The sequence below is a fragment of the Callospermophilus lateralis genome, chromosome 7 (assembly GCF_048772815.1).
Source record: "Callospermophilus lateralis isolate mCalLat2 chromosome 7, mCalLat2.hap1, whole genome shotgun sequence".
In the NCBI taxonomy this organism is placed as follows: domain Eukaryota; kingdom Metazoa; phylum Chordata; class Mammalia; order Rodentia; family Sciuridae; genus Callospermophilus; species Callospermophilus lateralis.
The window spans coordinates 91590815-91610008 of NC_135311.1; the positions used below are offsets into that span (position 1 = coordinate 91590815).

Sequence of the window (19194 nt, forward strand, 5' to 3'; positions counted from 1 at the left end):
TAAGCTATGGAGCCAAACCAGGTGTTGAAGGACACCTTCAACAGATGAGTGGATAAAGAAAATGTAATACACACACACACACACACACACACACACACACACACACACACACACACACTTTGGAATGTTACTCAGCTATAAAAAGAGTGACTTTATGACTTTTGCTGGTAAATGGATGGATTTGGAGACTATCATGCTAAGTGAAATAAGCCAATCCCAAAAAACCAAAGGTCAAATGTTCTCTCTGATATGTGGAGGCTAACACACAAGAAGCGGGAGGGAAGAAGAACAGAAGTTCAGTGGATTAGACAAAGGGAAAGGAATGAAAGGGAGGGGGGATTGAAATAGGAAAGATAATGGAATGAATTGGACATAACTTTCCTATGTTCATATGTGAATATACCACCAGTGAAATGCCACATCATGCATAACCACAAAAATGGTAAATTATACTCCATGTATGAATGATATGTCAAAATACACTCTACTGTAATGTATATCTAAAAAGAACAGATTTTTTAAAAAAAGTTTTCATGATGAGTCGTAGCATCTTCTCCCAACAAACCCAGTGTAAAATACTTGCCAAACTTTATCTTGTTCCCTCCAGACACAGGGAACTCCTTGCTGTTTCTAGAATTACTATGCTCATTCTTCAGGGGCTTTACATAAAGCTACCCGTTTGCCTGGAGTGTTCCTCCCTTTTATACACAAATATCAGCACCACAAAATTACCATTCTGGCCTTACTAACTAGAGCAACATATTTTTAACTCTATCCCTTCATCTTACTTTTATTTTCCTTTAGGTACCTATTTCTATCTGACATTATATTTTACATACTTCCTTTGTCCATCACTCCCATTAGTGCACTGGAGTTTAGGCTCCATGATGACAGAATCTTATGTTCACCCTTTAACCTCCAGTTCTTAGAACAACATTATTTCTTTGCCATATTTCTTTGCCAAACAATATATTTTCTTTGCCATTTCTCACGCCACTCTATCAGATCACCTTTAGATTATATCAATAAATGTTTGTTAAATACTGAAATAATTTTTAAAATTATTTTCACTCTAAAATCAGTTAAAATGTTTCTTTATAAAAACTACATTATTGGGAACCAAGCATGGTGAGGCACACCTCTAATCCCAGCAGTTTGGGAATCTGAGGCAAATTCAAAGTTAGCTTCAGCTGTTTAGCAAGGCCTAAGCAACTTAGTGAGACCCTGTCTCAAAATAAATAAATAAAAGGGCTGAGGATATGGCTTAAGTGCCACTAGGTTCAATACCCAACACCAAAACCAAAAGTATATTATTGGGTTGTTTGAATTTGAAGACAATTAAAGAAAAATAAGATCAAATCATTGGTAATTCAAGTACAATAAATCACATCAGAAATATAAAAGGTGCAGTGAATGTAACTGTATAACTATCTATTTTTATTTTTAGAGAAAAAATATTTTCTTTTGAACCATCCTATTTTACATTTACATAAGACTTGACTCTTCCATGATCTCATCAGAAAAAGAATAATCCAATGGCAACATAATTTCAAATAAATCTGGAAACACATATCAGTGTAAAATGATCTAAAAGAAAAACTTTTACCTTGGGTGAAACTAGTAGTTGTCTTTGGTTTTCCCACTCCTTCCATAAATACTGGGTAAAGACTGAACTGATACTTCTCAATAGGGATAAAATGATCTGAGGAGGAAAATACAGTAAAAGTTCATTTCTGCTTAACTAATACTAAGGAGACCCTATTTTAAAAAAATATACTGTTTTCCAAATAGAAGTCAGCAGTTATTTATAGACTGAACTGATGATGGAGTTTTGAAAATAACCTAAGCATTCCACACTCCCTAGCAATGATAATAGTTTTCCAAACAACTTTTCAAATATATTACTCAGACACAGAAGATTGTGATTTTTCAAAGGTGTGTTTCAGTTACAGCCACTATGTTCAATTCAGAATAAGAGCTTTCTTTCCTTCACTTTTCCAGAATAACATGTACTCCCTTCTCTCCCTTATCCTCAAAGTAGGTAATATTTCCCTTCTATAGGAATTTAGTTTACTTAGTTTCCCCAGTGAAGGTAACTGAAAGACTAAAGTCTTGTGAAATCCTTTGCAAAGCGGATGGATATGATGACCAAGCCTCCTCTTGCAATATATGGAGAGTCTAGATACCAGGAGAATGGCCATGCTTGTGGCAAAGCTCAAAGACCTAACAAGGATTTTCATGACTGTTAATAACACGTGAATATTATTCTAGAAGAGGCAGATCTTTTTGAAGCTTAAATTCTATATCTCCATTATTTAAAGAAAGGCAGAGAGAGTAACCACCTAGACAACAGTGGTCATGAACTCAGTTCTCTATCAAGAATTTATAAACAAATTTACCCTGATGCTAAATTATAAGTTTCTGGAATGAAATGAATGTGTAAGTCCTTTGGATGATTTTCTGTGATAAGATCATGGTAATCCTTAGTTTACCTACTTACTTTCCCTTAATCCTTACTCTGACTTGGAGAGGCTGTATTAAACACTTACAATCTGTGCTTTACATGTCCCTTGGGATAACTGTTATACTGCTGAGAGATCACACTAGCCTAAGTGGTTACTTAGATGCTTAGATTTGTGGCCTACCACTCCCATTCATTGCTAGTGACATTATAAGCGAGTACATACTTTGGGAAAGCAATTTGGCAATAGTTTTAAAAAGGTAAAGCTGAAAGCAACATAAATAATCTCAAGTGGTTTAAGCAGATTTGGAAATAAAAAGTTATATGGGCATTAAAAATAATGATAGAAAGGATTGAGTCAAATATATAAGATATATGATTACAATGATGTAAATTATTAAAATGAAAAAAGGTCAAGGGAAATAGAATCAAATGTTTTGATAAGGTGATAGAAGTATTAAGCTGGTAATACTATCTATGTTTTTAAAGTTTTCATTAACTAGCTAAATTATTTGAATTAATTTATACTGTATCATACTAATCCATGAGCCAAACTTTTCAAAATACAGTAAATTTAGGACTGGGTATGTAGCTCAGTGGTAGAGTGTTTGCCTCACATGCATGAGGCCTTAGTTCAATCCCCATTACCACAAAAAAAAAAAAAAAAGAAAGAAAGTATAGTAAACTTACCATGGATATAATATTTCTTAACATTTGAAGGGATTCTAAGCCATTTAATTTCATCATCTTCATGAAGATTTTTCCATTCAATGATAAAGTACATGAGACGGTAATCACTGGGTGATAGCACCCAGGAAAGAATCACACAACTGCTGTTTAAAGGATAAACACTGAGCGACTGCATGAGATTTACTGAAGAGAAAAGAGAACATTTATTTTTAAATTAAAATTAATAAAAATTTATTAATACCCTAGAGGAACTTATGACCTATTGGATGAAGGGAGAAAAGGCAGCAGACAATTTATGTAAATGTAATACATACTAATTATTTTTCCATCATGAGAGTCACATAAGCAGAGAGAGATAGGAATACATGATATAGGGGAGAAAAATGATTCCACCTAAGATCTAAAAAAAGGAATTTTCTCGAGAGTCAAAATTGTTCTCAGCTGGAATCCTGCACAAGCCTATTAACCATCCTCTAGGATTCCCTCCAAACTCTTCTCTCCTGCTGACACAGTGATGCTTTCAAAGCAAAAAATCTGTTCGTTTTAATACCCTCAGCACAGATTCTGACTTAAAAGCCTCCAGTCGATTTCCACATCTGAGTCTAAAATTCCTATCACATCTAAAAGGCTCTGAGGGCCAAGTCTCAGCCTACTTCTCTGACTTTTGCAAATTTCTACAATAAAGCCATCCTGGTTTTCCTTCTTTTCTTATACTGTGCTAAAAAGACTTTTGATCAGCTGCTCCTCTGTTGGGACCAATGTTCTTCACCCCACCCCACAAATGAGGAAATTTAACTTCTATTCACACTTCAGATTTCAATTTAATACCATTTCCTCAAGGTGACTTCTCTGATCCTCAATGCCAGGTCATGTTCCTTTTTATTTATTCATTTTTGAATTTCATAAAATTATATTCCTTTCTTAAGGACACTTAGCTTATAAGTAGCCAATCACTTGTATGATTATATGATTCATATCTATCCCATCCATTGACTCTATGTCTCATTATAGTTTTTTCTCATGTTGAAACTTCCCCACTTAGCACACTGAAGCATTCAACGAACACTTCTAGAACACAATTAGTGAAAAAAATTTAAGTATAAATGTTGTACTGGGCATTGTCAAACTTACAAGAAGTTTACACAATAAGTTAAAAAATGTTGCATTTTTATTAAAAACTTATACTTTGAATATATAATCCAGAATAGAAACTCCTATTGAAAGTAGTCCTTGATTCTCTGATTAATCATATATCAAAATTAATGAAAAAGGGTTTGCTACTCACAGTAAATGAAGTCTACAGTAATTTTCAAATCTCAGCAATTAACCTGTATCCATATAACATGTCATATTACTATGAATGTATAGTGTTTTGTGTATAAAGTATTATATGTAAATATACCACATATTATAAAGTGCATATATATAGTAGACTATCTATAATATATATTTATACATAAAATACTATATGAATTTATTTTTGCACATGCACAGAGAAAGGGGACACCGACCTACAACCTCCATTGCTCCAAAAGTTTAAGTATTAGATTTAGTAGAATATTTTCAATTATTATAATACCATTTCAACAATGTTCTATCACATGAACATAACCTGTGTATACTGTATTTTGTTATTTTTCAGTCAAAGAAGAGATAAAGCATGAAAGAGAACCCCAGGCTGCTCAGAAGATAAGTTAAAAAGGGAATGCTTTGCAAAAGTTAAATATTAAAAGGGACAACAGATTACTACTCTGTATATCTTCTTACCTTTGCTCATAGCCCATGACAATGTTAAATTAAAATTTTCAAAAGAAGCACCAATCGAATTGATGGCCAGAACTGTAACAGTATGTGCTTGCTCTGTCCACAAGAAAGTGGATTTGGTGTGATTTCCCACATCTTCTGACCATGTTCTATTGTGGGAAGTATGATGCTTTACCACATATCTCCTCACACTGCACAATGAGTCATTTTTCATCAGGGGCTGTAGTAAACATAAAAATTGATTAGTTTTAAGAACACAGTGCTTTTTATATCAGCTGAGCTCATGCAGCTTTTATACATTTGCCATTGGGAGGCAGGAATCAGACCAGGCATTGCCTATTAATAATGCGGAGGGACTGGGAAGGTGGGGAGAGATGGAGGCTGCCTGGGACCACGACCACCATACAGATGTCTGGGTAATTATGGAGCATAGGAAACTTAATCCCCCCCGACTACCCCCACATTTTTCTTTGTTTTAGTTTTTGTTTTTTTCTTAAGACTGGGAGAATAAATCCCTCAAAAATAATGAAGTAATGAGATAATTAGGACACTTTTCTAAAGACACTTTACTCTAATTTTAGAGAAAGAAAGAATGACAAGATGTAGGGTTTCCTCATCTCAAAAGCAAATAAGAACTAACTCTCATATTCTGTAAAGTAACAAGAAAGAGCTAAGAAGATATTAATCATCATTTACATTAATCCTAGTAAGATCTGTCAGTCATTGCTTTGATATGCTTGGCAGATTGGGGAAAGGTTAACAAACAACAGGGGCTATCAGCATTTTCTGTCCTATAGTTTTATTTTTCTCAAATCACACTAGGTCAAAGATTACTATGTAAAATATGTACTGAGTACAACTCTATTCTATTCTACAGAGCTTAAAAACATACCCTACTTTTCCAGTCATCTCTACCTGTTAGAGGTAAGATTAAAAGCTACCAATCCCTTATAAAGCCATAGAAAGGTGACTACATACTAGAAATCTGCTTTTATTTTCTCCCCCATTTAGATGCCTGTAAGTCAGAAATGATAGAGAAAAACAAACACATGTATTTCTTAGAATCCTGTGCATAGATTGGGAGTAAGATGTTAGCAGCTATAGCAAGAAAGAAATATTTCGAAAGTCATGCAAACTTTGAATTTTATTTGAATAATCCATGTCAGTTTTAATATACAAATATTTATTTTTGTAATCATCAATAATAAACATCTACTACAAGACGCTATAGGCTCATCTTATATAGTTCCTGCCCCAGCCCTAACATTAGCCATTTCTCTCAAGATCCCTGTTCCTTTCTTTCTTTTTCTTTTTTTTTAACATTTCTGATTGTAAATGGATACCATATGTTTATTTTTTTATTTTTTATGTGGTGCTGAGGATCTAACCCAGTGCCTCATACATGCTAAGCAAACACTCTACCACTGAGCTACAACCCCAGCCCCTGCTGTTCCTTTCATTGGATAATGATATTAGAAATAAATCTGGGCATGCTTCTTATACTTGAGTGTCATTACTTTTAGCTCTTAGCTTACAAATCAAGGAAATGTACGTGTGAATTAACTCCTGCATATACACATATCTCTAAATATTCCCTCAAAAGTCCATCTATACTAAACTAAATATGAGTTTATATTCCAACTCGAATCCATGATCATGTCTCCAACCCTAATTAATGACCACATGGATCACTCTAGCCTCCTCCCCTTGCTTATCTGTAACCTCCCCTTCCAACAGTGAGAAACCTGTATCTCACCACTTGCCATTCATTTACTTACTTGTTCTATTCTAGGATATGTATAGTGGTTCAATACTGTTAGTCTATACTCTCATGAGAGACACATTAACTACATTTCAGTGTTTATTGTGGTTTCTTTCAGCTTTAGTAGTAAAACTCCACACCTTTCCACTTACTTAAGGACTTTTCTCCTACCACCTTGTCATGGTCTATATTCCATCCTGGGATGTTCCAACGTCCTTGGATTTTTTTAAAAAAATCTACATGTGTTTCAAATCACTCCTTGTGCTATAAAGCTCATGGGTTTTGGCAAATGCACAGTGCTATATACCTATCATTTCAGTATTACACAGAACAGTTTCACTTTTGAAGGATATCTTGGTTGCTTCCAGTTTAGAGTGATTTATGAATGAAGCGGTTTGAACATCCATGTGCAAGTTTTTATGTGGACAAATAAGTTTTCAAATCACCTGCGTAATAACTGGGAGTGCAATGCTGCATCATATGGTAAGGCTACATTTAACACTTTAAGAAACTGCCAAACCTTCCCAAGTGGAGGGATGATTTTGCATTCCTACCAGCAATAAATAAAAATTCTTATTGTCCTGCATCCTCATCATCAATTTGTATTTCAGGGTTTTTTGTTGTTGTTGGTTTTGTCTTACTTTAATCATTCTAATAGGTGTGGAATGGTATCTCATTGTTGTTACACTTCGAAAGTCCTTAATGACAAATTATGTTAAATGGTTTTAATATTTTTATTTACCATTAGTATATTTACTTTGGTTAGATGTATGTAATTGGGTTGTTTTCCTATTGTTTAAATTTTAAGAGTTCTTTGTGTAATTTGGTTATAAGTCCCTTATGAGATAACTTTAATCCATTAATTAAAAAAATAAAATATAAAATATTAAAATAAATAGAAGACTGACCAGTAGAGGAAAGGGAACAGGAGTAGAAGGAGGGGAGAGAAGTGCTAGGGACTGAATTGGAGCAAATTATATTCCATGCTAGTATAATATTGTCAAAATGGACCCCAATATTATGTATAATTATAATGCACTAGAAAGAAAGAAAGAGAGAGAGAGAAGGAAAGAACCTTCAAAATCTGAAACACATCTGGTCCCAAGCACTTAGCATAAGGAATAGTTAACCTGTATCAGAACATGACCTAAAGTATAGTGTGAATATGCATTGTTCATAGTTATAAATAAATAAATGTAGGAAAATATATGAATCTCCCATGCAAAATCTCAATAATTTAAGTAGATCCTCCACTCTCAAGGAGGTGGAACATACAGCTCTCACTCCTTAAGCAGGGACAGTACATAATGAGTTTTTTCCAAAAAGTACAAAATGGAAAAGGGAAAAAAGAGTAATTTCACATGGAAAGGGGGAAAAATGAGTAATTTCACAATGGGAAACTGATAAACTACCTCAGTCAAGTGAGCAGCATTAGCACCAACTTTATTAAGTCACATTGGTAATATGCAGCCTTAATATGATATGATGGAATGCCTCTTTACATCAGTGGTCTTTCTCCCAGAAAGTAAACATTAGGGAACATCAGACAAAACCCATTTGAGAGAAATTCTACAAAATATCCAACCAATAATCCTCAAATATGTCAAGTTCATCAAAAACAAAGGTCTAAGAAACTTTTACATCTAGGAAGAGCATAGGGTGTTATGACAACTGAAGCTGTAATGTGATGGACCAAAAAGAAACCCTTCAATAAAAACTAAGGAAATCTGAATCTGAATAAAAGAACTTCAGTAAATAATAATATATGTTGTTTAATTATAACAAAAGTATAATGTTATTCTAAAATGTTATTAATAAACTTGATATGAGATAGATGGGAATTTTCTGTGCTATCTTTGTTGTTTCTTTATAAATGTAAAACTGCCCCCAAATGAAGTTTTTATTTAACTTAAAGCCAGAGGGGAATATATATATATATATATATATCGTACTGTTCTTATCCTGTGGTCTTGTGACTTATTCATTCTAAACCTTTGGGCAAATTTTACCCCAGAGGTTTGAGAAGCACAGCCCTGGGGAACATCTATGGTTTGGATCTTGAATGTCCCCCAAAGGCCATGGATTAAAGCCTTGGTCACTAGTGGTGGGACCTTTAGAAGGTGAGGCCTAGAAAAAGGAAGTTAGGACATTGTGGGTGTGTTCTTGAAGGGGGTTATTGGGACATCACCCTTCCCTCTTTCCCTCCCTTTGCCTCCCCACCACAGTAAGGCAGCCAGTTTCCCCAGCCATGTGCTTCCACCATGATGTTCTGCCCTGCCACAAAGCCAAAAGCAATGGAGCCAACTGACCATGGACTGAATCCTCAGAAACTGTAAGCCAAAATAAATCCTTCCTCCTCCCTATAAGATGTCAGTTGGAAAGCTGGCTAACACAGGAACCATAATCACTGACTTAGTACCTCAGTTTAGGAAACCAAAATAAAATCATACAAAACAAAGTTAATGAAAGATAATTCAGTTAACAAAAGGCATTCAAGTTCCTTGAAAGATGGTAGATTAGTAAGGGTCAATCTCCCTCCCTCAGAACAACACTGAAGAACACACAGAGTTGAGGTGTGTATCATGATGGTCACTAGCTATTTGTGGCTATTTAAATTTAAATAAATTAAAGTTTTTTTAAAATTATCAGTTATTAATGCAAACTTTACATTAAAATATTGAAATAGAAGACATTCAGAAATTGCATTGCTTATTAGACAAATAAAATTGTATAGTATTACTGGACTTACAAATTAAAAGTACATAAACTCTTATACATCCTAATTTTTCAGGAAACCACTTTCAAACATGTTGATTCATACCTGAGAACTGAACTTGAGTCTCACATTTAGGGTGATATAAATACTACTGTATTCCCAAATCAGTCTTACATTTGGTGTCTACTGATTAAATAATTTATTCACTTGGGATAGAAATCAATTCATTTGGGAGAAAGAATACTCTGGAATTTCTATCAAATATCCATTGTTTACAGAACATTATTTATATGTCATTACATTGATAGAACAGTCTCATATGTCTTAGATGCTTTTGAGCTATGAGGGGGAAGACCACATTTACATTGTTCAGGATTAAATATAAGGCAGTTTTAGGACTCAAAGGAACACTAAATATCATTTGGTCCACTCTTACATTTATATAGATGAGTTAAAATGAAGCCCAAAAAGTCAAAGTGTAATAGTAATAGCATAATTATAAAATGATACGCTGAGAAAAGAATGAGAGTCTACTAACTCCAGGCCAATGCTCCAGTTACTATACATCCTATCTCTTTACATTCTACCACTATACATCCTACTCACATTAAAAAATGAAGTGAAAATATGGGATTGCAGGTCATTTAAGAGATTAATATTGACAGGATTATGAACAATAAGTACATCTTTTAAGAGTATAAACATAAAGTTTAAGAATGACATAAAAAGAAGGAATACCTTCCAAAGTAAGGTGACGTTTCTCTCTTTTTTAGTAGTATCTCCATTAACGATTCTCCAAAATTCAGGTCCTTTGATAGGAACTGCAAAAACAACAAGAAGCTCAAGTTACACGTATGTTTTGGGAAGGAATATTTTTAGTCATATTTGAAGCACACACTTATGGATTTTCAAAACATGTTTACATAATCCTTGCAGACCTTTGACATCCATGACAACTGTGTAGGCTGGACTGCTCCAATTACTCCAATATCCCAGTCCATCTAACCTCTTACAGCGCACCTGAACAGCATAGACTGCACATAGGTCTGGCACTGGAAGACTGGCAGATTTTGATTTTGCATCATATACCTCATGTACCTATAAATTAAGTCAAAGCATTAAGTTAATCATTACTGATGCACATCTATCTAAAACATCTTGGGTGCATTTTATTTAAAACCTTAACACTATTTCAAAATTAAAAGACAGCTGATTTTGTTTTTCTGGTTTCAGAAATAGTCACATTAAGATTGGACTGAGTGTGTGTTGGAGAGGGGCACAAAAGCCTACAGCACGGGGTATTCCTAGGTGATCTCCCATCCAAGTACTAACCAGGCCTGACTGACCTTACTTAGCTTCTGAGATCAGGCAAGACTGGGCATGTTCAGAGTGGTATGGCTGCAGTTGGTAAAGTGCTTGCCTCACATACACACACACACACACACACAAAAAAAAAAAAAAAAAAAAAAGATTGGACTGAGTGCCTTTAAGTCAAAGATCTCTTTAGGACAAGATTTTGGATTGGTCCACTTGCAATCTCGTTTTGCAAGTACTCTTTTACCCTATTACTAATCTTTTTCCTCTAATTCTCTATCCACAAAGACTTCTCAGAATTTTAATTTAGTGGTTACCTCTGTAGAGAATCTCTGCATTTAGTCTCGCTCCACAAGCAGATAAACTATTACATTCATTTAATTGTAAACCTTATGGGCTAATGGACATCACTGGGGTTCCTCATATTGCTAGATTTCTGCAGGCTGCCATCACAAAACTGTCATGGAAAGCTACCATATACATGCTTGTCACTATGGATACAAATCTGATTGTTTAATAAAAGCAGCTTCTTTCAAAACGCATTCCATTGAACAATGGTGTACTAAAAGATATTAATAGATGTTCGAGGAAAAAGAGTTTCTTAGAAAAATGAGTTTGGGAGACTTGAGATGAAACAAATTCACAAATGTTTTTTAATGTAGGATCTTTATGTCTCCAGACCTTTACTGTGTAAAATATGGCAACTCTTCATGAGGAAGATAGAGAGGTGCAGTGTTTCCTAAATTTGTTTAGCCATGACACCTTTTCTCAAGGGACATTTCACAAGACCAATGTTCTATGAGACATACTTTGGGAAATGATGGAACAGCAAACTTGTCCCTAAAAGGGTCAGACTTTAATCAATCTAATTAGTGAAAATAGCTACAGAATTCAGAAGGATATATTTTTATGTCAATAAAATTAATCTTGTGTCATGAAATTCTTAAACATTATATAAAACTGCATATAGTGAGGCAAGCTAAGGAAAAATGTACCTTCCATTGTACTTCTTTTCCATTTAATCCATATCGAATCTGAAACTGAAGATTATTCTCTGGAAAGACTGGCTTTTCCCAAGAGACTTTCAATAAGCCAATATTTACAGTAATTTCTGCTTTTACACTAGATGGAGGCAGTGGTTTCACTTGAAATTTAAAAAACAATATTATGTAATAGAAATTTAAACATTTTATATTTTCATACCTTATTTATAAAGCACTATCTTTTTAAAACAATCATTCATTGCCTTATCTGATCCCCTATAACTTTATGTGATACGTAAGAAAATGATAATCTCTGTTTTGCAAACAGACTGATTAAAAAAAAAAAAGAACAATATCCATGCTACTCCAACATGGTAATAATAATACCTGATTAGAAATTTAGATATTGGTTCTGTATGCAAATTTACCATACTGAACACATGATAAATATCTATAGTAAATTCTGTTCTACATGGACCTTTAACTGGAGATCAAAACATCATCAATTTCTACATGCATCAGTTTCAAACTCTTCTCTTGATGTCTATTATTACTTATAGATTAAGGTCAAGATCAACAGTAGTCTCTTAAAGTAAGATCTTGGTGTTGTACAGTCTGAGGAAAACAGGTTAATAAGCAGAAAAACAGAAGTAATATGCCCTGATATTTCAAAACAGCATTTTAAAAGTTAAATATATAGGAAAGACATATTTAAAGGCATAATGTAAAAAACAAACTGTAGAAATGCAAAGAAAAAAAGTTACCTTATTTTCTTATCACCTTTTTATATTGCTATTCTCAGAGCTAAAGTCAAAACTTCAGCTTATGTATGAAATATGTGAACTACAGAAATTTTCCTAAATTCTTAATATTTTAATTTGAGGGCCGCTCCTCCTAACAATAAAAGTCAGTATGGAAATGTGACCTATTTGAAACTGAAAGCCTGGAAATTCAAGCATAACTGGGAGCTTCTAGAGCTCCTCTGTCATAACTCCAGGGATCAACTTCACAAGGCCAGTTCCACTACCAGCCACTACCAACAACAACCACAGAAACCACTAAGCAATTCAAGCCATGATGAAGATTAAATGTAGACATTCTGTCTACCTTAAGAGATTATGTGTTATGTGGAAAATTAAGAGATGATGTGTTATCTGTATGTGCTGTTGGGGAAGAAGGATTCCTTGCTGTCCTAAGATATTTAGCACCAGAAAAATGCCACATGAAGTTAAAACACTTACTTACAAGGGAATTATATAATGGGAGAGAGAATCAATTGATTATGACTTAACATTGAAAAAGAAATCTAGTAATTAAAACAAGTTCATCTTACATTTAACAATAAGTAGGTTCTAAGTCAAAAATATTCTTTCACTCTGTTGTATAGTCACTGTCTAAAGATTCCACAATGGTTTTGAAGGGGCAGCTCCAATTTTCAAAGGATTGTCTAAATCCTCTGAAGTCAAAGCACCTTTTGAAAAGAATATTTTAATATTATGATGAACGTCATCATCTTGTCTGTTTTAGGCACTTCACTTTAAATATTCCAAATGCTTTTACAACATAGACTCCAAATTAAAATCTTGGACTATGACTATCCAGATTACAAAGACCCTAGAATATCCAAATTAAACTTTCAGATTAAAAACATTGATGTTTTCATAACTACACTAGGAGAAAAACAAAAAACAGTGCATTATTTAGAAAAGTATTACTAAATTTCATTCACAGTGGCCCATATAATTCATCAGATAGTGTGCTGGAAATATTTCAATTGTTGAATGCTATAAATAAAATTTAAAATGTATAACTTTCTAAGGTTGATCATCTTAATTCCATTGTAAACAGTTTTTTCCAAATTCCAGTATAATCAGAAAATAGCAAAATACATTAATCCTGAATCCATCTGCAACTAAATCTGCTAATAAAAATGGAGACAGAGGTGGAGATTCAATCCCTAGTATTGCAAAAAGAAAATAAAGTGTAGACACAACACAGTTTAACATACCTACAGAGTCAGGAAGGACACATGTTGGTGTAGAATCCAGTGAACCTAAAGAGTGATTGATCCTAATCCACATTGTGTAGCCAGATAATAGAAAGATTGGCTGGAAAATGCATTCATAAAAACCATCCCTCTGCAAATGGCAATCCTTGGGTTCAGATATGGGATGAATAGATGGAATATCAGAACAATAAAGGCTGCTCCTTAAAATATACAAAAATAGTCAATTAATATACAACACTGATAAAACCAAAAGGAAAATATTTGAGAATTTTGACTTATTCAAGATACAGTTTTTATGTCTACAAATAAATGTTCTATCTACAAGTAAATGTTCTTATTAGAAAGGCATTCTTGAATTCCCAGCTATATTTTAATCTTATGTTTTTCTATAGGCAGCAACTCCTATAAAATATTTCATTGTGTATTAAGTGGGGATGCAATAAATAAATAAATTGTAATATAAACCCCATACTCCATTAATATTATTTATGAAATAAATGCAAATAATAAAATCCAGTTAAAATCTAAAATACTTAGAAAGTTAAGCTAATATTATATATTAGTGATATAATTTTAAAAGTATAGATCAAAAGTAGTAATGGAAACATTCTTTGGATGGGAAAAGGCAAAAGTCTCACACAATAAATAGGGGATTAAATTCTACCACAAATGGAAAATATAGCTGATGGTACACAATATAGCTGAATTGATATTTTTAATATTTTTTAGTTCAAATTAATATAATTAAAATAATACCAATTCCTGATACACATACGAATCATAAAGTCAAGCAGATTATTCATTTTCTCAGAAAACAAAGTGAAAAAAAAGTTTTGAGTCTCAACCAACAATATCCCACTTCTAAACATATAAAACATTTCTCCTTTCCTCTGCAAACAGCTCTTCTGTCCACTACTTGCTCTGAATATGGTATTCAAATGCAAAAGTAGCAGTTACTCTTTCCATCAAAGTGGGAATGAGGAATTCAGGAAGAAATCTAATCTATATTCTCTCATTTCTCATTTTTGTAATGATTTCTTATTTCCTGAAGATTACCAAATTGAAGATATAAGTAATAATAAGAGGGGAAAAATAAAAACAAGAGATGAGGGACCATCTGTGGATAAAACATAAGAACACTGTAGAAGCATAGCAATATCCACTTGAAGTCAAATCAAATGTTTAGCATCATTGTCATTCTGACAGCACTAATCACTTACTGAATGTTTTCTAGAAGTTATATCATTTAATTGTAAGTAAATGAAATATGGCATTATTTTTCATAGAAACCCTTTAGGTCCTATCTATAATAGCAAAGGAAGTTTAGGCTTGAGGAAGTTAAACCCAAGAATGTACAGCTAGTGCCACAGTTATTCTATAAATGTTAGTGAGGTCAATGGGGTATGGGGTTTATATTACAATCTTCCATTAGCACCTCTTTTAATGTGAAAACACCATGCAAAGAATGTAAAGAGAGATTATAAAAGTAAAATGCCATATCATGAATATTATATTGACTTAAAAAACTAATACCAGGTAGGATAAAGGCAGCTATTTTTCCTAATTTGGGAAATGCAGAAATAGTCACTTTTTTTTCTTGACACTTCATACGAATAGAATCATAGCAACTAGGAACAGAATTCAAATCACAATATTTGAAGAAGGGGATTCATTTTTCAAGTAGAAATTTTAGATTCTAAAAACAAATGAGCATGTTCTACATGTTCAGTCTCCAATACAAATAAAGACCAAATTGGAGCACAGTGTTTAAGAACAGTACACATATTTTAAAATACTATAAAGTATTTTTTAAATGACACTGTATCTAACTTCTTATCAAAGGTGATATCATTCTAGATAAAATGCTTTATAGAGACAAGGGGAATACTGTGAGAATATGTCTTAAATTGTTTTTTTTTAAATGCATTCTTTGATTTTTCAAGAGGAGTGTGTTTTTCCCCCCATAGCAACTAAAATTCTCTAATAACTTCATTTTTACAGCAAGATGGGACTAGAAATTTATTAATGAATATCTTCTATGGTGTCAAACTGTGTGACTGTGCTTGAAACAGCAAACAGCTTCTGAGATGAGTAGCCATGTGCATCCCAAGTTTACATATCATGTGATCTTCATGTGGGTACAAATCAAGAATCTCACATTTATTCCTCTTCATCTGCATGGTCTTGAGCAAATAAAGGAACTGACATCACAATCCCCATTACAACTATCAATGACTATATGCTAACCATAACTCAGAATTAATTAGATTTTGGGGTTGATTTTTCTGCCCAGTGATGCAGGGGGTGGTATATACTGAGCATTTAAGATTACAGAAATGACTATAATGGTTCCTTCACAATTTGATTTCTCAAACTGTATTTAAAACAAAGAAAGGTAAAAAGCAGGCACACATTTCTCTTTATTAGAACATTTTACTCTTCATTAACATATTTCCTAAAACATCATCCAGTTCTAAAAAACATTCATATTGTCTATTAGAATATTTTGTGTCTGCCTCTTTTTTCTAAAATATTAATCTTCAGCCAAATGATAAACTTTTTTAATCCTCCACATTCTTCTACTCTAGTCAATTTTCTAGGTCAAATTAAATTGTATATAAACTATTTTTTCCTGAATATCATTCAAGAGTTAAAATGCGATTTTAGAAAACTGGTTGTAAGTAACTATAATGCACCAATAAAAAACATGGAAAGAAAACCAGTTGTTAGATAAGATAATCTGAAGTAAAAAAAAAAAAGTTACAAATTTTTAAACCTCAGGTATAAATGCTTTTTAAGAATTATCAACTTATTTAATCCCTCAAAAATTTCCCCACTAATTATATTCTACCTTCTGCTTTCAGGAAGAAAATCTACAAGAGTACTATTATCAGTGGTATTTCCTTTTATTGTTTAAATTTTAATTATAGACAGACACAATATCTTTGTTTTATTTATTATTTTTATGTGGTGCTGAGGATAAAACCCAGTGCCTCATATGTACTAGGCAAGCGTTCAACCACTGAGTCACAATCCCAGCCTCTATCAGTGGTATTTCTACAGAAAATTTTTATTTTTATTTCACCATATGCACAGAAAAATAAAGTGGCAAAAATAACACATACCTGTGATACCTCAAGTGCAGAGTACTTCCCACAAGTGACTGGACTATATTGGCTGGCCATCTGCAAGTCATTTTAGTTAAGTACCCATCAGTTTCACATGATATATTGATATTGACATCTATTTAAAACACATTAAAATATTAATATAAAGCAAAAACACCAGAACTTTTAATGAAAAAAAATTGTCCTAACATCTTTAATAGGCCACTGATATAGGGTCCATAATAAAAATGTGTCTAGCGGAACTAAATGAACAAAACCTCAGAATTCTTACCAATCACATATAATTCAGCATAACGATGGTGGCATTCATGTTCATTGCAGCAGTACACTGCATCGTAGGTAAACTTTCCTCGAGGCTTGGTTGCTTTCAAGTTGGGAAAAGTAACTTTGCTAACATGGTCACTCACAACATGATACTGGCTTTGAGGAATTTTCTCAGCCAAATTCATCCACCAAACAATATTTTTTGAGGAAACAATCTTGTTTTCATTTTTATAAATGCAGTGAAAAGAAACGTTAGACCCAACACTTGTCAGAATTTTAGGAGGAAAGTATATGACATCTGTAACGAAAGAAAAGAAAGAGAGGAGCTCAGATGAAGACAGAAAACATCATGGAAGCGACATACATCTTGTAAAAAGGATTCACAACACATTCCAGGAATACACTGACAAAAATAAAACCAGTATTCTAAGAGCTGGAAGACTCTAACTGCCTGTTCATGGCAGCTATTCAGTGTCTCAAGAACTCCTGCTCTCAAGTGAATTGAGCTGTCAGGAATGTCTCCACTGTCTAGTTCTAAACATAGAGGCTTATTCAGTGCAAAATATGTTTTAGTAACAGTCACTTGCAGCAGTATCTTTGCAAGATCTACATGAATGAACTTTTATTAAAAGATGAATTCTGATAAATATTAAAATTACGAATTACTCAAAATAATGTAAATCATGAATCAAAAAATTTCAGATAGTTATTTGAATAGGTGTTTGTTTCAGAAAATAGGTTTTTAATTCTTGGAGCAAATGTATCTATTTTTCTTTAAGAGGAAAATAATGTCTGTATCCCATTATAAGAGCAGCCAACAGTGAAATGTGAAAATTGCATAATGTCTATTTCTTCTCTTCTTTAGTAACATCAAAAATGCTTTTAATAAAGTTGTTTTTGGTACATATCATAACCTAATTGCAATATTCTAAGGTTTGGTCAGTTCTGGTAAAAGATCTGGGTTTTCCTCTAAAAGCTAAGACCTTCCAACAGCTATAGAGAGTAAACCCTGCCAATTCCTTTCAAGAGAATTTCTAAGAATTCCTTAATTAGGAATAGACAATCCTTCATTAACTGCACACTTCGTAGGTACAATTGTATCAATGAATAAAAGGAACTTTAAAGGTAATAATAATTCATATTGTTTGTTATGACAGGACTATATCAGGCAATCTCTGTTCAAAAAAAATGATAAAATCCAAATTGGAAATGAGGTGCTCATATTAGTTCATGGTATATAAACTTATGACAATATCATAGGTCAATATCATAGGTCAATATCAATGCTGTTATCAATGAAAGACAATCCAATAATATTAAGAACTTTGACTTAAGCAAGAAGAATTCTCTATACAAAGAATAGAAAGTTCCCAAGTTTGGAGAAACCTGTTGTGGTGTTGTATACCATTCAGAGGACAAAGCGCAAGTATCATTAATTGCTATGAAAGTAGACACTGCTGCAAAGACAATTCAGCAAAGAAACAAACAAAAAACTCTATGCAACTCTAAAACTTCATTGCCCACATACTGCAAAGGAAATGATGTTTTACATAATTTTGCTTAATAGGTTTGAGTACCAATTTTTGGTGTCACTGGAAATCTTACAAAATTATAATTATAGATGGTGTACTAATCTGCCTTGTAGTATTGTTTGCAATGGACATTGGACTTAGACAGCAAGTCCTACCACTAACTGTGTAAACTTTTTTTTTACAAATTACTTCTCTAAATCTCAATCTCATATACAAAACAGAAATAATAGTACTTGTTATATGTGTATGTGTATTTATATAAGAATCCATAAGATTTTACATATATACATATGTGTGTGATATAAATACATATATATATATATGTATGTATGTATGAAACCATAAGAATTCCTTGATTAGGAATAGTCTATCTTTCATTAACTGCACACTTGCCTGAAATACAGGAAGCATACCTCATACCTGTCAACTGTGGTTATTTTTCAACAGGGAAATCTGAACCTGGTTATATATTTAATATTTTATTTAAGATTTACATACCATCATATAATTACATAATTACAGTAAACCAGCAATACTACTTGCTTTCTGACTAATTAATGCTTTTTAAGTAG

The 19194-nt window shown here is 33.0% G+C and overlaps 1 protein-coding gene across 2 annotated transcripts in view; it reads right to left on the reverse strand.

Annotated features, from left to right (window-relative positions):
• Lepr (leptin receptor) overlaps window positions 1-19194 on the reverse strand; it is a 71107-nt gene that overhangs the window by 15223 nt on the left and 36690 nt on the right. For both annotated transcript variants that reach the window (XM_076862320.2, XM_076862321.1), the window contains exons 7-15: window positions 17098-17388; window positions 16824-16941; window positions 13699-13898; window positions 11703-11851; window positions 10332-10491; window positions 10132-10214; window positions 4919-5135; window positions 3152-3334; window positions 1607-1702 (exon numbers count right to left, since the gene is read on the reverse strand). In XM_076862320.2, the coding sequence (XP_076718435.1) occupies window positions 1607-1702; window positions 3152-3334; window positions 4919-5135; window positions 10132-10214; window positions 10332-10491; window positions 11703-11851; window positions 13699-13898; window positions 16824-16941; window positions 17098-17388 (1497 nt within the window). The remainder of the gene's footprint in view (window positions 1-1606; window positions 1703-3151; window positions 3335-4918; window positions 5136-10131; window positions 10215-10331; window positions 10492-11702; window positions 11852-13698; window positions 13899-16823; window positions 16942-17097; window positions 17389-19194) is intronic.